At 44.9% G+C, this 18922-nt stretch overlaps 1 protein-coding gene and 1 pseudogene across 1 annotated transcript in view; both read left to right on the forward strand.

Moving 5' to 3' along the window:
• Positions 1-1079: 1079 nt before the first annotated feature.
• LAMC1 (laminin subunit gamma 1) overlaps positions 1080-18922 on the forward strand; it is a 106031-nt gene continuing 88188 nt past the window's right edge. Inside the window, exon 1 of the mRNA XM_070397159.1 lies at positions 1080-1506. Within this exon, the coding sequence (XP_070253260.1) occupies positions 1095-1506 (412 nt within the window). The 5' untranslated portion in view covers positions 1080-1094. The remainder of the gene's footprint in view (positions 1507-18922) is intronic.
• LOC138995531 (adenylate kinase isoenzyme 6-like) lies at positions 11091-14243 on the forward strand (annotated as a pseudogene).

Consider the following 18922-nt stretch of genomic DNA (forward strand, 5'->3'; position numbering starts at 1 on the left):
GCAAGCTGGGGAACATAAACAACACAGTGGAAGAATTCCGCAGCGGGTGCGTACCCAGGGGAGAAATGTCATTCCATTCCCAGCCTTCCCACTTCCTTCCTTGCCCCTGTGAGACGACAGGTTACACTTTTAATTTAGAGGCAGGAAGTCGCTTCCGAAAATGCATTTTGATGCTGCAACCAGGCCCTTATTCTCCGGGGGCCGGGTCAGCCCCCTGGACATCCCGGGCCCTCTCCCCGGAAAGGGCTGGAGCGCACCCCGCGCGGCAGGGGGCGATCCCGGGCCGCCGGCGGGGGCGAGGAGCCTGCGGGCCACCCCCACCGTCGGGTCCCTCCCGCGCCGGCCTCCGGGCGCGCCCCGCTGGACGCGAGGACGGACACCTGGCGGGCGGAGGTCCGCGCTCCTGCGGCTCCGGTGGGCGCGGGGCCGGCAGGCCGAGCCCGAGCGACCTCGCCGTCGCGCCTTGAAAGCCACCTCCGTACCCCCGCCCGCAACCCAGAGTCACCCCGGGACGCGGGGCCGAGGGACCCCGGTGCCCAGCCCGCGCGGGGCGCTGTGTCTGCAGCCTCCCGGCCCTCCCGGCATGCACCGCCCCGCGCCCCTCCAGGCCCCTCCCCGCCGACCGCGCGCCCGGGCCGAGCGCGCGGTGCCCCCGCCCCTGCCGCCGCCACGAGTCGCCGGGGCGGACCGAGGGCGGGGGGAGCAGCGACGGGGGCCGCGGGCGCTGCCGAGAGGAGGCCGGGCTTGGGCTGGCGCCTCCGCCAGACCCCACCCCAGCCGGCCGACCCCACCCCCTGCGCCTTCCTCCCGGGGGCGCGCGCGCGGGCACGCGCTCGGAAGTCGGGGGTCGGCGCCGAGTGCGGACCGCGTCCCGGGCGGCTGAGGGCGGCGCGGAGGCGGCGTGCGGGGCAGTGGTCGGCGAGCCGCACGGTCCTCGCCCGCAGCGCCCACCCGCCGGTCTCCAGCGAGAGCCGCCGCCACCGCGAGCCCGGCCCCTGGGCCCGGGAGCTCAGCCCGCAGAGCGGCCTCCGGGGGACGCCGCCGGGAGAGGAACGCGCCGTGCGGGTGCCGTGGCCCAGCGCGCGGGCGGCGGGATGAGGGGCGGCGAGCGGGCCGCGCGGGCGCTGCGGCCCCGGGGGCGCCTCTGGCCGGTGCTGGCCGTGCTGGCCGCGGCGGCCGGCTGCGCCCGGGCGGCCATGGACGAGTGCACGGACGAGGGCGGGCGAGCGCAGCGCTGCATGCCCGAGTTCGTCAACGCCGCCTTCAACGTGACCGTGGTGGCCACCAACACGTGCGGGACTCCGCCGGAGGAGTACTGTGTGCAGACCGGGGTGACCGGAGTCACCAAGTCCTGTCACCTGTGCGACGCCGGGCAGCCCCACCTGCAGCACGGGGCCGCCTTCCTGACCGACTACAACAACCAGGCCGACACCACCTGGTGGCAGAGCCAGACCATGCTGGCCGGGGTGCAGTACCCCAACTCCATCAACCTCACGCTGCACCTGGGTAAGCGGTGACAGCCCCGCGCCCCGCTCCTGCTCGCCCACAGCGCCGCGCCCCGGGCCCTCTCCACCCCGGGCCCAGCCTCCGGGGCCCACGCCGCCGCCGCGCGCGGGCGGCTTCGCTCCCCAGCCCGGGCCACACAGAATTCCCTTCTCCAGCCTCTAAACTAGATCCAACACTGAACGTCCCGCCAGGGCCAAGATGCTTCCCGCCAGCATCTCTCCGTTTGCTTTTTTTTTTTTTTTCCCTATCTCTCTCTCTAACTTGGCCGGATTCTCGCTCCCTTGATGAGTCACTATTTCGGCTGGTTTTCTCCCTCTTCTTTGAAAACATGAAGCAGAAGCTGCCACCCATGCTTTCCTCTCTCCTAGCGGGGCCATCACAGCGCATTCTTGGATCGGAGGCGGGAAGGTCCACCTTCAGCGCTTTTACCTCGTCGCAGTGTCTCCAGGGCTGAGGGTGATTGAAAAAGCTAGAGAGGAAGGGGTCCAAGATGAGGGAATTTGAGGAGAGCAAATGCCTTTGCGACCCATAAAGCTCTATGTCATTAGAATAGAAATGCACTTTTAAAGTTATTGTTCTTTACAGTTCTTCAGCCTTACCGTCACAAAGCTATTTCCCTGCTAATCCTAGTAACAGAGAAAACAAAGGGAGGTGTCTGCACGCACTGTAATTGCTGGGCCCCGTTTTGTCCCTGGGTAAAAAAGCTCTCCTGCCTGTCTTATTGCTTTGATTCCCAGCAAGTGTAGAAACATGTGTAAGTGAGCTTTTAGAAACCAGGAAAGGGCTGTATAGAAAACTTCATTGGAGTGGGGGGGGGGGGGGGGCGCTGGATGAGGATGGACATGTTTATCCTCAAGGATCAAACATCATGTTTCAGCTAGATAAGTGTTTCTCCATCACTGCAATATATAAACAAAGGAAATGATTTATGTTGTTTAACAGAGTAACAAACAACATGACGTGTGAGAAACCAGCATTTGATTTGTGGAAGCTTTAATCCCCATTGCATTGGAAGTCTCGATGTCATCGGTAGCTGGTAGTAATGAATTTCCAGAGAGGGCAGAGTAACAAGCCATTCTTCTGTCAACGCAGGATTATTCTATAAAGGGAGTGACATTATTTGGGGGCCTTTGGAAGGAATGTTTTGTGGGCACATGGTTCTTTCGGTAGTGGTGTGGTATTTTTCTTTCCACTGCTCTCTGGTACACTGAACTTTATACAAGTGTCAAGATGCGAGGGAAGGAATATGACTTACAAAAAATGCTTTGAAAAGTGGAGTGAAATTACTGTGTATGGAGTGTTAGAAAAGCAGTACTTGGCACCTTTGTTTGTGGTACCATTTTATTGGTAGTCAAGGCATTAGGAAGAGGAAACTTTTTGAAAATAAGTTCAAAAAAGTGAAATTCTGAGACACCTCTTTTTCAGAGATGGAAGAAGTAGACTGTGCTGAGCTCAGTTTTTCAGAGGTATTGGAAACGTGTAGAATTAGCAGGCTTGTGGATGGAGCCAGGGGCCTTTGTAAAGACTGCAAGACACCGAGGGTCTCAGGCTTAGTGGGGCTGCTCCTTAGCTCTTTTCTCCTAAGTATTACATTTTTAAACTTGGCCAAGATTACTTTTGAAATGTATATCCAGCTATTTTTGTTTAAATTGTGACTTGTTAAAGTTTCTGTGTTGAATTTTGAATGCCCCCGAAATCTTATGTTATTTTCAAATATTGAATATTTCAAAGCAAAGGCATTGCCTTGATGTCTCAAAGTCAGCCTGAGAGTCAGCTGAAAATTTCTGAACAAGCATCTTCTTATTGAGGTAAAGGTGGGGCTGTCAGTCTTGGCCTCTGAGTTTTCTGCTGTGGGTACCATGTAGCAAAAGGTTATTTGAGGTGATCTGTAGAGGTGGCTAGATTACTCAGTGATTACTTCTCTGTTACAACCACCATGTGGTGGGTAAGACAGTATCAGTCAAGTTAGGTTCCTACTGCTGGGAGGTAGATATATTAACTGTGGGTCTTGGTGATTAAAAGGTCAAAAGAGATTTTAAAGTTCACCTACTTAGGACTCTAACATGACTTTTTGCTCTAAAAATTTTATATGTTTGGACTTGTTTTTTGCTGGAAGATTTTTTTTCCAGTTTTTTAAAAAAATAATATCCTTGGTAAATGCAGTTCATAAACCATAGGTTTAAAAATTCTAAGTATAAAAAAAGTTAAAGTAGTTTTCAGATGACCATTGTGATTAACTGTAAAAACATTTACTTTAAACTTTTCAGATAGACAGTGTCTAAAGACTTGGCTAGAACCTATTGTACTTGTTCTTGGGTCAGAAATGATGTCCTGGAGGAAATGGTGTGTGGTGGGAAGGGGAGGGAGATTAGTGTGTAGTAGGGTTGATGTCTCAATCAATATCTCTCCCTTTCTCACTCACCTCCTACCCCCCATTTCCTCCCCCCCCCTTTTTAAATGACAAGGATGTATGTATACATGCTTGTTATGATCTATACTTTATGACAAATAGGGCTTTATGATGTTCAGCATACTCACTCCCTTACTCCAGTTACTCCATGGGTTCTAGCTAACTAATTATTCCCACGAATTCAAGTGCCGTGACTGCTGGTGCATCTATTAAATCTCCCCTCCAGTTCAGATTTCACATACCCTCAAACAAGTGATGCATATTGTGCCTTGCCCTTCCGGAGCACGTGAAACGCGAAGGGAGCGAGCGGTGTGAAAGAACGGGTTCTGGCGACCACTTTTCTAGGCTTCCTTTTAATGTTCAACTTTGAACACAGTACACTTTAAAATAAGCCAAGTCAGATTGCACTTAAGTAGTCGCAAGAAGCATACGTGTTTTGGCACCGATCGTCAGTCATTTTTTATTGTAAAAATAACACATGCCAGGGTGAATTAAAACAGCGAGTTTAATGATTAGTGAGTCTCTGCATCTCCAGTTGCTAAGTTGCTTTAGAGACCACCGTGCATGGTTTCTTATGTTACCTTCTGGAAACTTCTCATGCACACACATGTGTATATAAAATTACATGATCATTTTAACTGCTACCTTTTCTTGGGGGGCGGCGGGGAGGATGAGGCACATTTTAACAGATGGCAAGTACAAATTAGATCATTGTACTATTATCATCACTTGTACAAAAGCCAGGAAAATCAGCATTGGTTCTGAAAGTAGCCATGTCTCCAGGAGCATATCCAGTCATCCAGGGAGCAGTGTGTCTTCCGATAAAATGAGTTAAAGTTGCTGTGGGAACCAGAATTGCATTTTCTGCTTGTTGTGGAGAGAAATCTCAACCAGGCACCCTTTTCTCAAAAGAAGTCTTTCTTATTTTGCCTCCAACTTCTGGATCTTCTCTTCTAGCGTCTGTATGGATTAATTCGATTGCTGATTGTGTGGCTCTTGTGTTTTATAATAAAGCATAATAGGTTTCATTAGTATCAGTGGGGTAGCTGGTAGTAAGATTGTGGCTGAGGATTTGCTATGTATTTAAGCTGCCCTTTTCATTAACTTCATAGTCATTGTGGATGGAAACTTGGTAACCTGGGTCTTCATCTTGGGGGGAAGGTGGCTTTCTCTCTTTCTGAAAACAGTTAGATTAAGGGAGTGCTTATAAAACCAACTCAAAGTTTATGGAATGCCTAAAATTTACACCAAGACCAGATTAATTTCCAAGCTCCTCATCAGCTTTAGGGACAAATCGTGATTGAACGATGCATTTTTCTCTTTATCTAAATATCCTTTTTGTGAATCTAAATCAAAATAATTGGTCTATAAGGATATTATATTTTATTCTGTTGGGTCCTCTGTGTATATACTTAGCATGAAACAAACAGCATTTTCTCCCCAGGAAAATATTCTGCCAGGTAGGCTCTGACTGACGCCTGCCTTCCACCGCCGTCAGGGAATGGTGTGCTCCGGTGACTTCACTGTGGTATTTGCGTACCCCGGGGGGACACTATTTTAGTTTGTCTCACAAAGGCCTGATTTACACTTTGCAGGTCTCAACTTGAGACGTGAAGGCGCTCTTCTTCAATGGCCAGGGGTTGTTGAACACAGTTTTATAAAGCCCTTGTTTTCCGGTTCTGCAGTTCACTGCTTTTTCTGTAAATACCTTGTCCCTGTTTCTAAAGGATTTCAGAAAAAACCTGGCACACATTCGGAGAGAAGTTGGGACTAGAAGGCACCCCCAACCCCTCCCCGTAATTTTGTCATTGGCCACATCTGTGGGAAGGCTAAGGTTTGCCTATTTCAATTCTAAATCCTTTTAGGAAGCTGGATATGCCTTTTGCTATGCACTCCTTCCCGCTGTGCATACATTCTCATGTTACTGCCAAAGAGGCTGCAAGCATTTTAAAAATACCCACTCAACACATAGCGCAGTAGCCCATAGGAAGGTATAGAAGACTGAAGGTCTCGCCTTCAGAAGTTTATACTCTATTAGATGGAATTTTCCTGCTCCCTTGTAATGCCATTTCGATAATAAGCCAGGAGTGCCTTTGTGATATTTCACAGTTTATAAAGCCTCCAGGATATCACAGATTTGATTTTCACAACTCGGAGCAGGCAAAGGTGAGGATCCTGAGGTGGTGATTTGCCAGCAGTCGCAGTAGAAGTAGATTTTGACTCCTTAGTCTAAAGCACTGGCTCCTGGGACTCAGCTTCTTTAACAGATTTCTCAAAAGAATTCATTTATTCCAGAGCAGCTTTAAAATACAAGGTCATGTACACACTGGCTCAGAGATACCAGACTCCCTTGGTTTCCCTCCTAGTCCCTCTCTGCTCCTTTTTACTTGTTTCTGGAAGCCTTTTTTAATTTTTTTTTAAAATTTTTTAATAATTCTGCTGAATGAACTCTTAATCTCAAGGCTTCATCTGCAAGCTAGCCAGCTCTTTCTCCAGGCCTAAGGACTTGTTGGACATGGTCAATTTGGGATGTCCAGAGGCCACGTCCAAAACTAAATGCATCCCCATCATCGTCTTACCCCACTCAAAGCCGTATCTTAATGCACAGACTAATGTTTAACCCTGAGGCCCTTGACTCCATCCTTTGCCAAGTCTCCCATGAAAGATAGCCGTGCCCGACAGGCTCTCATCAGCAAAGATTGCTCTGTTTGGCGAGCAGATAGGATTCACTCACTGCTGGGCGGTGTGTCAGCCTGGGCAGCTGAAACTCCACCCCCTCTTTCCCACCCATCTTTCCCTGCCATCTGCCCAAGACTCCACTCTTACCTCTTCTCTCCAGCCACGGTGTCTCTGGAATCCTTATCTTTGTCTCTGCCTGACTGTAGCTCCCATGGAATTTCACCTGGATCACTGCAAAGCTTCCTAGCTAACTGGTGGGCTTTCTGCCTCCAGTTTGGCTCCTGGTATTTGGACAGCCTCACTCGGGGCTGAGCGATGGTTCAATGCAAATCTGAGGATAACATTTCCTAGCTGAAAATTGTGCAGTGGTTCCTTAAGCCTTTAGGAGAATGATAATGTGCAGACTCCTTGGGGTGGGGTACAAGATACTTGAGAATCTAGACCTTCTTCATCGCTAGGCTTCAGTTTTGTCATTTTCATGCTCAGAGGGCTGGTTCTTTGCTTTGGAACACTTCTTCCTGGTGCCGCCACCTCAGGTATCCTTCCCCCGTTTCTCCCCTTTCCATTCTCACTCTCTGGCCTGGATTAGGGGTTCCTTCCACTCGGTGTCTCTTTGTCTGCTTCCACTTCTAGACCATGAGGTCTTTGAAGGCAGCATCAAAGACTTCGTCATGTTCTCAGTTCAGTGCAGCCAAACTAACATTAATTAATTGCTTGTTAAAAAATAAGGGATTGCCGAAACCGGTTTGGCTCAGTGGATAGAGCGTCGGCCTGCGGACTGAAGGGTCCCGGGTTCGATTCCGGTGAAGGACATGTACCTGGGTTGCGAGCACATCCCCAGTGGGAGATGTGCAGGAGGCAGCTAATCGATGTTTCTCTCTCATCGATGTTTCTAACTCTCTATCTCTCTCCCTTCCTCTCTGTAAAAAACCAATAAAATATATTTTTAAAAAATTAAAAAAAAAATAAGGGATTGATCTGCCCCTTATCCTAAATGATCAGTTTTCAAGGGTAAAGTTTCAAGGGCCCGTGTGCTGGTTCTGCTACCTTGCCTAACTGGCTCGCTCTAAGATTTGTAAGAGGGACCTGCTGGGATTTGCAAGCATCTTCATTCTTGTGAAATGATAAAGTTAGATGTTTGCTCATTTGGGCTTAAATTGACAGCTTGCTAAAAAAGGGGCCTACCAGAAAACTCATTTATAGAAATGTCCCTGAGGTTTTAGAGCATTGTGCCAGACTGTGGTGACACTAATTAAGTATGTCTGCTTTTCTTTCCACGGTCTCTTCCCGGGGGCCAGCCTAAAATAACTGGGCCCAGTCAGCCTGGTGCCCAGGGCAGCTCCATATTCATGAAATAAAATAAAGCAGGCTTATCTCCTCCTGAGACAATGGCACTCTCAGATCTCTCGTGGGAGGAGAACCTTGTGGCGAGGCTGGGGGATGAATTAGGGGATTTACAAGATTTCTTTTCAAACTTTAGGAGTTATATTCCCTCCGCTTCCTTCTTTTACTCTCTGTTTCCAACTGTGTGGCTGCTTCCTGTCATAGTGAGGGCGACATCGGATTTTTGTTATATCGTCTTCCTTGGATTTCCGAAATTGTGTTTGGATTTTAAAAAAATTTTGTTATTTTATCTTCTTTCTGTTTTGAACATTTCTAGAAATATTAATCCAGAATCATCCTCCTTCACATTTTAAAAATCTTCCTGAAATAAAAAATACAAATGATCTTGTATAGAGTTTGGGACTCAGTGAATTTTGTTTGATGATAAATCACCATGGATGTGAAGATCTCCGCTAACCAGGATGATTGCCCAGGGCAGTCACCACAGAGGCACCTGCCAGTGTTTCCAGAGATACCACGATGACCAGTCTTTACCCCCCAACCCCCAACGTTATAGTTCTAATTTTATGTTTTATGTCTTGACTGGGATGGAGGTTACATAGGTGTATACATATGTGCAAATTCAGAAGTGCACATTTAATGTTTGTGCACTTCATTGTATGCAAATTATTCCTCAAAAATCAAAAACAAAAACAGTCATAACGCAAAATAACATATAGGTGATTTCATTTGGTTTTGGTATGGTTTTGACTTAAAATAGAAGAACACAGAAGCTGAGGCTTGATCATCTAAGATATATTTCTCTTACTGTCTTTCTACTTGCTGGCATTCATTAGGTGTTAACTAATGCTTGTTGAGTGAAAGGGCAAATAAGTGAACCCCTGGTTTTAGTTGAGATATCAGCTGGTTTTAATGGAGCGCGCCTTCCGCAGGGTGTCCGGGTGAGCTTCAGGCAGAGTCCGGGTGCAGGAGTTCTTTTCTCACCCACCTTGAAGCAGGTTTTGGTTGATGCTTTGTGGTTTGAAATGGTAAGATGGTAAGTTTGTGGGTTTTGCTGCTGGTAGATAATTCTCTAAGAATGTCTCTGCCTGGTGGTGGTGTGTTCTTGGTTCCATTGTCTGGTTTTTATATATAAGTTGTTTAATTTCTGTGGTGAAAACGTAATGTTCCACAAATGACTCGTAGCTAATGTGAAGACCCCGTCTTCTTTCCTTTTTACTAGTGGCTTCTTCTCGTTGAGCCAGTAAGTCTGCAGCTTGAGTTGTGTGGCTTTCTTAGAGAAGTTTATGAAATGTTGTGAAGTATTTACAACTAAGTGAAAAAAGACCCACTCACTCAACATGAGATGAACTTAATGGACTGGGATTCTGAATAGTTAGTGGACAAAGACCTTATGTAAATAAGGCAGCTGGTGAGAGAATTCTTCATTTATGCCCATTGTGATATGGGCTGTGCGGGTAACAATAGATGTTGAAACGTTATATCCTCAAGTAATTTGTAATATGTCTGAGGAGATGAGACAGAAACATTCATGCGCAGGAAATCGATGGGACAACATAAGCACAGCAAAAATAATTCAGTGGGAACCTTTTGAAGTGCAGAGGGAAGACCTGCAGAGCCCTTTGAATGAAGAGTGAGGAAAAGCTCCTTGGGTCTTGAAGAAAAGACCCAAGTGGGACATGAATGGAGGACTTTCCAGGAAGGGTGAGGTGCTTTCATGGAGGTTTAAAAGTAATCAGATAATGGTGAAGGCGTTGTTTGCTTCCCACAGAGTAGAGGAGACATGTAGAATGGGTTCTGGGGAGATGAGGATCTTGCAAACTAGGTGACAAAAGAAAGTAAATTACCTCCCATTGAGTGCCTCCTGGTTACCTCTTTGAACCCTTTAAAAACCGATCTTGAGCATCTCTCCTACTATATCGACTATGGAATAATAATATGAACTAACTTGTGACTTCTCTGAGGTTGGACAGGCTGGGTTTAGGTTGGAATCCAGGCCTGTTGTGGATGGATTCTACCTTAGAACAGACCTGGTAAGTGAGAGAGAACTGTAGGAAGACCTTGAATTGGGAAGTGAATTGAACTTAAAATCTAGGAGCTGAACCTGGTGTCTCCGTAGACCTCTTCTTGAGGAGTTCTGGTTTGGGGTTGCTTCTTTCAAAACGGGCTTTGCACTTTTTTTCTTGGCAATGGAAGAATTTTAAATTTGGGGCACTTACACTCTTTTAAAATATTTAACTGTTAATGCCTCTAGGACTCTGTAAGGAATTTATTGAATTTCAGAATGAGATCCTGGGTTTTGTCAGCATCTCCTGACAGGGAAAGTGTACCTCATTGCCCATTTCCTGAAGGGTGGTCGGGGGAATGCCAGCTTATCTCCTTCCTGCCTTATCCATGACACCCTTTCTGGTTGTTGAGAATTGCCGAGTTTAGTCCGGTTGCTTATGTTATCTGACATCCTTGAAGATAAAGCAGCCAGGCCCCCTTCAGGTTCTGTTTCATTTCCCCTCTGCTCCAAGTAAATTCTAACTCATACATGGTTGCTTTTTTGTTGTTCAGGTTTGCTAACTGAATAGGTCTAACCACCTTTTATCGATTGATTGATTGATTGATTGATCTGTAACTACGGTGGCCCTAGATTTCTTTGCCACTGTCGTCAGAGTGATTCCCTTCACCTTCTTTTCTGTATAAGTGACTTTGTAAATCTCTAACTCTGTCTATCTGATCTACCTTATCTCTTTTTCTATCTGTTACTTAATCTGTACCTTCTTAGTCTCCCCAGAGCATCACAGAGTGAAGGTTCAATCAGGGGACTCTTTAGATACCCTTAAAAAAAAGTGTTTTGTTTTTGCTTTGTTTTATTCGCTTTATCTCTAAAGAACAGGGTCATAATTCCCACTTAGATTTTGTATTTTAGGCTGCTCCCCCACTGCAGACTATCTCCACTTCTAGAACTCAAGATTCTTAGGATGGGCTGTTCTTTACAAGTACCAGTTGACTGATTAAATTTTAAGTTCTGCTTTCTCCATAGTCCTGCTTAGTACACATGGTACTCCTGCCATGTCATCACACCGTCACATCCTAGTGGCTGATGGTTTTTAAATGTGCATGCTCAATGTCTTTTCTGATGGGGGGGGGTTGGGTGGGATGACACCCATTGTTACATTTGAGGAACGAGTGTTGGGCTTAAAATCGCCCCAGTTGGTAAAATATAGAAGAATAAGTATTTTCTCAGGACTTTTCTATCAACTCTGTTCAAAGAGAATATAAAGATCGGAACTATAAACCCTTGAACAACATGGGTTTGAACCGCGTGGGTCCACTTATATATGGATTTTTTTTTTCAATAAAAATATGGTTGGCCCTCTATATCTGCAGTTTTACATCCTTGGATTCATCCAACCTGGGATCTAACACAGTATTTTTGATCTGTGATTGCAAATCCAGGGATGGGAATCCCCAGATGCTGAGGGCCAACTGTGTGCATTGTTCTAGGCATGTTATAGAAGGGACTTGAGCACACAAGTATTTTAGTATCTGCAGGGGGGATCCTGGAACCAATCCCCCCAGATACTGAGGGATGGCTGTAGTTAAGTTTTGGGGGAGTCAAAAGTTTTTGAAAAGGGGGTAGTGACAGCTTGATGACAACGAATTGAACAGCTTTTCTTGAGCTTTCTGTTCACTGGCAGGGACTGGGAAGTTAGGGTCTAGTTGCCTTGGTTTATACTTTTCTGTTCAGCTGAGCCTGGTGCTGCTGTTCCTCCCACAGTGGTTTCTGCTCGCCATGGACCCTATTCCTATAGGACTAATGACTCCTGTTGTTTTGGTGTCACTAAGTTTTTAGATTATTATTATTTTAATGCCAGATCATGATCTGGTAGAGATGCGCATCCTGGAATTTTCATTGAAATTGTGTGTTCTTTTGGAACTGGGAAGAGACAGTGGCTAAGGGTAAAGATTATTGGGGGAGGAGGGAATTGGAGACCAAAAGAGCAATTGTCTAATGGCTTTGGCCATGTGATCGCCTCTTCATGGGAAAAGGGTCATGTTCTGTGGGGTTGAGTGTCTAGGATTAACTTTTAGAGCAGCCCTGTATATAGTTTTGGAATTTATAGTATTTTAGATAAGTTCATGGAATAGAAAATCTACTGAAGACTAAATTTTTAGAGCTCTACTACAGATGATGAAAGTTTGTGGGAACATCTGCAATGCAGCTGTAATAAAATTTGTTTACTTGATCGGGATTGCTTTAGAGGCTCACACTGGTTCCTTTACTGCTATTTTCTGCATTTTTTTGCCGCATGCCAAGAAATAAATTAACACCAACTCCTGGTGGAATTAGGGGGTCATTCAGTTTTGTGGCTATTCTAAGATGTTGGTTTTAAACTTACGTCCTTTTGAAAGCTCTTCTGTCCTGGCACAGGACATGGATGGTGAAACCAGGGTACCAAAAGATGGACTGATTCTGAAATTAACGTATTTTCCAGATGTTTGGAGAATGGAGGCTTGTTTTCTGTGCTGCATTTGTGTGTTCTTGTGTGTGTCTCGTGTTTTTATAGTAAAGCCCCTTGGGGAAGGGAGGACCTGCTTTTCGGATTGGGAAAAAAAATAGGTGTTAAATTTTTGTGTGAAAACTTTTGATTTGGTATTGCCATTTCTGTGATAGATCGAAGAGGCAACTTTGTTCCGAGGAAGGAGCTGTTGGGAAGGCTGGTGTTGGGGTGAAACTCCGAGGCAGTACCTAAAAGCAGACTCGTTCACATCTCCAGTGATTTTCAATTAGGAAGCGCGCCCCCGACGCTCTGACTCAGCAGCCTTTTAACCAGGCCTGACTAAATAGACCTTGTTTTTGAAACTCACAGCAGTGCCTAGCTCCCTGCTGTCTTTTGTTCATCCCGCTAACACACAGCTGTTTTGTTCATACATCATTTTGTGTTCAGCTGCCCGGTTACTTCCTATGGTGAATAATGGGACACATGGGAGTTTGAACACCCAAGTGTGTGGTTATTCAAACAGGAAGTCTCAAGGAAGCGCAGTATCCTCGTCCGAGGAACAAAAGGTGGAACGGGAAAGGCCACGGATGGTTCTAAGCCTAAACCATCTGCAGGGAAACAGCTGACAGTTCCTGAGAGACAGGCACTCGGCAGCTTCAAGGTGGGATCCTTTCTTCGGAACTTGATTCATTTTTAAAAAAACGTTTGGCGTCTCCCACCCTAATCCATAAAACAGACAGAAATGGAGGTGAACAAAGTAACGTGGCCGCTTTACCCATGGGGAAGCGTGTGGATCTTAGGAAAGAAGGTGCAACAACTTACCTTTCCCGAAGGCAACAAACACTGTCCCCAAGTACAAGCCAAGAGGTGGGACTTCACAGGGACTTGGAGAGCGGACGGGGTGGATGGAAAGATGAAATTCTGCACAGCCTTTGGTCACTGAGCACTGGAGGACTGTGAGATAAAGGAGAGAGTGGGTTCTACACAGGAAGCATGCATTCTAGCAGAGCCATGGCGGTGAGGACCGTGCTGCCTCCGGACATCCTGTTCACGGGTGCACCAGGAGTTGGAAAAACCACACGAGGCAGAGAACTCGCATCAAGATCGGGACTGAAACACATTAATGTGGGTGATTCTGCTGGAGGAGAGCAGTTATAGGATGGTTATGATGAAGAATATGACTGTCCCATTTTAAATGAATTGAGAGTAGCTAATGAGTTAGGAAACCAAATGAGTGAAGGTGGAGTTCTTGTTGATGACCACAGTTGTGATTTCTTCTCTGAACACTTGTTTCATATAGTTTTTGTGCTGAAAACCGGTAATAGTGTATTGTACCAAAGACTTGAAACAAGGAGTGATAATGAGAAGAAACTAAAAGATAATGTCCAGTGTGAAATATTTCAAATTCTTTATGAAGAAGCATTAGCATCCTATGAGGAAGAAATAGTGCAATAGCTGCCCAGCAATAAAACTAGGAGATTTAGAGGATAATGTCCATCAGATACTGAAGTGGATTGAGGAATGGATCAAAGATCATAGCTCTTGACTTATAAGACTGGCCACTTTATAATCACTCATATTTCCCTGCCCACATCATATAAATTGTCCAATTATTAGTAAACCCCTTTTATTAAAATTGTGCTGCAGAACTGGTAGGTGTATAGTATAAAGGTTTACGTTTGTTTGTTTTTTTCCCCATGAGAAAGCTGAACAACCTTAAGCGTAATAAATATAATGTTATTAAAGATTGGGACTAAAAACAGTCATCATTTCATGCTTCAGTTGCTAAAGAATAAATAAATATGACCAAATGTGTGGATGGATATCTTTTAAGTTTATTATAGAAGAAAATGAACATGGTCTCTTAAAATTAAAGTCTAAAGATAAAATAAAAAATGTGTTTACCACCATATACACTCTAGGATAGTGGTTCTCAACCTTCCTAATGCCGCGACCCTTTAATACAGTTCCTCATGTTGTGACCCCCAACCATAAAATTATTTTCATTGCTACTCATAACTGTAATTTTGCTACTGTTATGAATTGCAATGTAAATATCTGATATGCAGGATGTATTTAGGCGACCCCTGTGAAAGGGTTGTTTGACCCCCCAAAGGGTCGCGACCCACAGGTTGAGAACCGCTGCTCTAGGACAAAACATAAAGCAGCCGTAGAGAAGGATAAAAACTCCGTGGGGCTGCAAAGGAGATCTGATTAGAGCTAATCAAGATAAGTGACTTCTCGGAAAATTTTTAGATTCCTACCAACTTTGAGGTTCCTTGATTATATGATAGAGGACTTGTTAGAACGAGTCAAATCCTGATTTTAGATTTAAAAACGAAAATTAAATCTCTAAAAGAAGGGGGAGCAAACAATTTATATTAAGCAAGTAGGGCAGCGATGTTTAACCTTTTTCATCTCATGGCACATATAAACTAATTATTAAAATTCTGCAGCACACCAAAAAATACATATTTTTTGCCATTCTGACCAAAAAACTAGGTATAATTTTGATTTATTCATGCCAGATGGCTATTGTTGTGTTGGCTGTAGTCATTTTTTATTTGACAACCTAAGAGAAAAGAGGTCAGTGCCCCCTGACTAAATAGTCAGGTATTTATTGCGTATTTTAAAAATTCTTGCGCTCACTAGTTGAAAATCGCTGAAGTAGGGTGATGCAAATGCTAAAGGAAAAAAATTCAGTTTTGGGCTTAATTAATGGGAGCAATAGTATTCAATCAAAGGAGTATTGGCTATGCTCATTGTATGGTTGAACTCTGCCCCCAATTCCAGTTATAGTAAACATGTTTACACAGCATGGGTGCTGCATCTTTTCTTGATTCCTTTTTTACCCCCCTTTTGCTTGTTTTTTTTGGTTATATCAAACTCGAGGCGAATTTCAACTCTGTGAAGATTTTATTTTATTTTAACATTTTAGAGGTAGAAGAAGGGAAAGGGAGAGAGAGAGAGAGAAACATCGATCTGTTGGTTGCCTCCTACACACCCCCTACCAGGGTTTGAGCCACAACCCAGGCATGTACTCTGACCAGGAATCAAATCAGCAACCATTTGGTGCACAGGACGACGCTCAACCAACTGAGCTGCACCAGCCAGGACTCCAGGAAGATTTTGTTAATTTCTGGTTCCTTCTGCCCCCTCCATAGTGCTTGCCATTACATTGTTTGATATTCATGTATTCATTCATTTCTAAAAATCAGTACAACACACATATTGCGTGCCTATGATGTAAGAGGTGCTATCTTATAATTGTTTCCTCTATTTCCCCATTAGACTGAGTTCATTGAGAACAAGTTGAGTTTATTGATTCATCTAACAAAATACTTATTGAGTGCCTGTATATAAAAGGCGCCACAAAGTGCTGGAGACAGGGCAGAGAAGACCTAGAGCTGAACTTCTGGGTGAAAAGCATGCAGTTCAGAGGACCTGACCCAGGGAGGGTTTTATTGGCTTTCTTTTTTCATTGGCTCTAAGCTCCCTAGTGTATAGCATGATACCTTTTCTCTAGGTGCTCAGAAGTTGGCTGAATGGAGTTCCTATTTCTAGGAGGCTATGGTCACAGAATGCAGATGCAGCTGAGAATGGCAATTTTGTTTAGATTTTCCCCAAGGTGGGCTTTGCCTGGGGTTGTCGAACTTAAGTGGAATGAGATGGCTAGTGCATGGTGTGGCTTCCTTACCAACATCGTTAGGTAAAGGCTTGCCACAGTAGCAGAGAGCCCCAACAATAAAGTTGTTTAAAAAAATATTTGTTTCCATTTCACGGGGTGGTCCCGAGGTAGGTGGGCAGCTGGGTAGCTCGATCCACACAGATGTTCTGGGACCCAAGCTCCTTGCATCTTCATGCTCTGCCATCCCTTGGGGGGTGGCCCTCGCGTGTGTGTGGTGGAAGTTGGTGATAGACTCTTCTGTATTCCACATGGGAAGATACTGCCAAGGAGTGTGTGCTTAATTCTTAAGACGGAGACCAAAAGTGGCACATCATTCTATCACCTGCCGCTGGAGGGTGCTTAGTCACCTGGCCACTTCCTGTACGCAGTGGAGGCTGGGAAATGTAGGCTAGCTGGGCACCTGTGCCCAGCCACACGTCTGTTACGGTGACAGAGGGAGAACTGATTTTGGCAAGCGGCTCTGGCATGCCAACACTTCTACTCTGGTGATGTCCTTGCCAGCGCTGTGCGGGAGAGCCCACCTCTCCCAGGTTCTGGTCTTCCTGGAACACCTTCTTTTAGAGCAGTGGTTCTCAACCTTCCTAATGCCGCGACCCTTTAATACAGTTCCTCACGTTGTGGTGACCCCCAATTTCATTGTTACAAATTGAACATAATTAAAGCATAGTGATTAATCACAAAAACAATATGTAATTATATATGTGTTTTCCGATGGTCTTAGGTGACCCCTGTGAAAGGGTCGTTCGAACCCTGACTGGTTTGGCTCAGTGGATAGAGCGTTGGCCTGCGGACTGAAAGGTCCCAGGTTCAATTCTGGTCAAGGGCATATACCTTGGTTGCGGGCACATCCCCAGTGGGGGGTGTGCAGGAGGCAGCTGATCGATGTTTCTCTCTCACCGATGTTTCTGACTCTCTATCCCTCTCCGTTCCTCTCTGTAAAAAATTAATAAAATATATTTTTAAAAAAATAGGGTCATTCGACCCCCAAAGGGGTCGTGACCCACAGGTTGAGAACCGCTGTTTTAGAGGCTCCCATCCTGTGGCTCACAGTTTTAGGAAATGGATCTAGAAAAACTAGCAACCTCTGTGGACCCTCACACGCTCGGGCTTCAGGAGAAGAGGCTCTGCCAAAACGGGTGAGTGCTCATCCTGCTCTTCTCAGCGTGGCCTTCGCTCCCTACCTTTGCAGAATTCATTTTATTCTGAGACCAGACCAGGTTGTCACAGACCTTCCTGCATTGGTGTTGAGTACGTAACAGATCCGGGGCGGAGAGCACCTCCCAGCCAGGATCCTGATTTAGTTGACAGCCCTGAGCATGTTTACCTTGGGCTGTGATGGATGAATCAAATCTGTTGTGAAATCCAGATGTGTTTTAGATCAAGAATTCCAGGAGTGATAAAACAGTGCCTGCTGTTTGTGCCACTTACCGGCCACCTGAACATCCTGTCTTGTTCTGGGATCTTTTTTTAATGTGTTTACCTTTTTCTTGAATATGAGTTCACGGAGGGCAGGAACTGTGTGTACATTCATTAGATCAGCAACTTAGAGCTAGGTACTTGACTTAGGGAATCCGAGTAAATTTAGCAAAATGGGTGTGTACACATAACAGCCACAGCAGTAGCAGTACCCCCAGCCAAACACTTCCATATTCCTGCAGCGAAATGTACTTACACTTTAGGCCAGTGATAGCGAACCTTTTGAGCTCGGCGTGTCAGCATTTTGAAAAACTCTAACTTAACTGGTGCCGTGTCACATACAGAAATTTTTTGATATTTGCAACCATAGTAAAACAAAGATTTATATTTTTGATATTTACTTTATATATTTAAATGACATTTAACAAAGAAAAATCAACCAAAAAAATGAGTTTGCGTGTCACCTCTGACACGCGTGTCACAGGTTCGCCATCACTGCTTTTGGCTGATTAAAGGCTGCAAGGACCTCACACTAAGTTTACATCATGCTTTGTTGTCGAATGTCAGGAAGATCCTCTGCTCTTGAGCACTTTTGGAATTTTGGTACACTGCGTCACGCTTTATTATATATTATACTACTTATCTAGATCGACTATTTCAAAATTTGGCACCCAATAGCCATTTGGTAATTGATTATTATCTAACTAAATGAATAAAGCCCATTTAATAGGAACTTTTATTTGGTCAAAAGGAATAATTTTAACATTTATTTTGAGAATTTGAGTGAATGGGTTATTAAATTACAGTAAGAATATTTAGAAGTACGTAAATGAGCATTATGGAAATGTTTAAGAGAAGTAGTAGTGGTTGAATTCTAACCAAAAATACCCATTCTAAGAAAAAAGAATTTTTTTCCTTGTTTTTTGTTTGATTGTTTTTTTGTGAAAATTCGATTTCATCTTCAGTACCTATGCATAGTTTGTTAGGAACCTGGCTGCACTAAAGCCATCTCATTTGAGATACTTTTTGAATTGGAGTTAATTCTGATTTCTTGTTCTCAGAAGCAGATGTCTGGGTCCTTCCTCTATTCACACTTTATGCATCTCCCCATCTACCTACCTACTTAGCACAGCTTTGTTTTTCTTTCTGTCCAGTTGTTTTAAATCAGTAGTAAATCAGTGTCCCTTAGAATCTTTTAAAAAAATTACTCATGTTGAGGATGAGTGTATTGATGGTTATAAATGATTTCTTTTACCCGTTGAGTTATCTCAGCTTGGTTTTTGCTTTCTAAAAGATTGTGGTCTCCAGTTACTCTTATTTTTTTCTTAGTCAAACTCATTATCTTCATTTGCTCAGAGTCCTTTGCCATCACCCTTTGCCTACAAT

This window comes from Myotis yumanensis, unplaced genomic scaffold (genome assembly GCF_028538775.1).
Source record: "Myotis yumanensis isolate MYYU_CA2020_CCGP unplaced genomic scaffold, mMyoYum1.0.hap1 SCAF_17, whole genome shotgun sequence".
NCBI lineage: Eukaryota > Metazoa > Chordata > Mammalia > Chiroptera > Vespertilionidae > Myotis > Myotis yumanensis.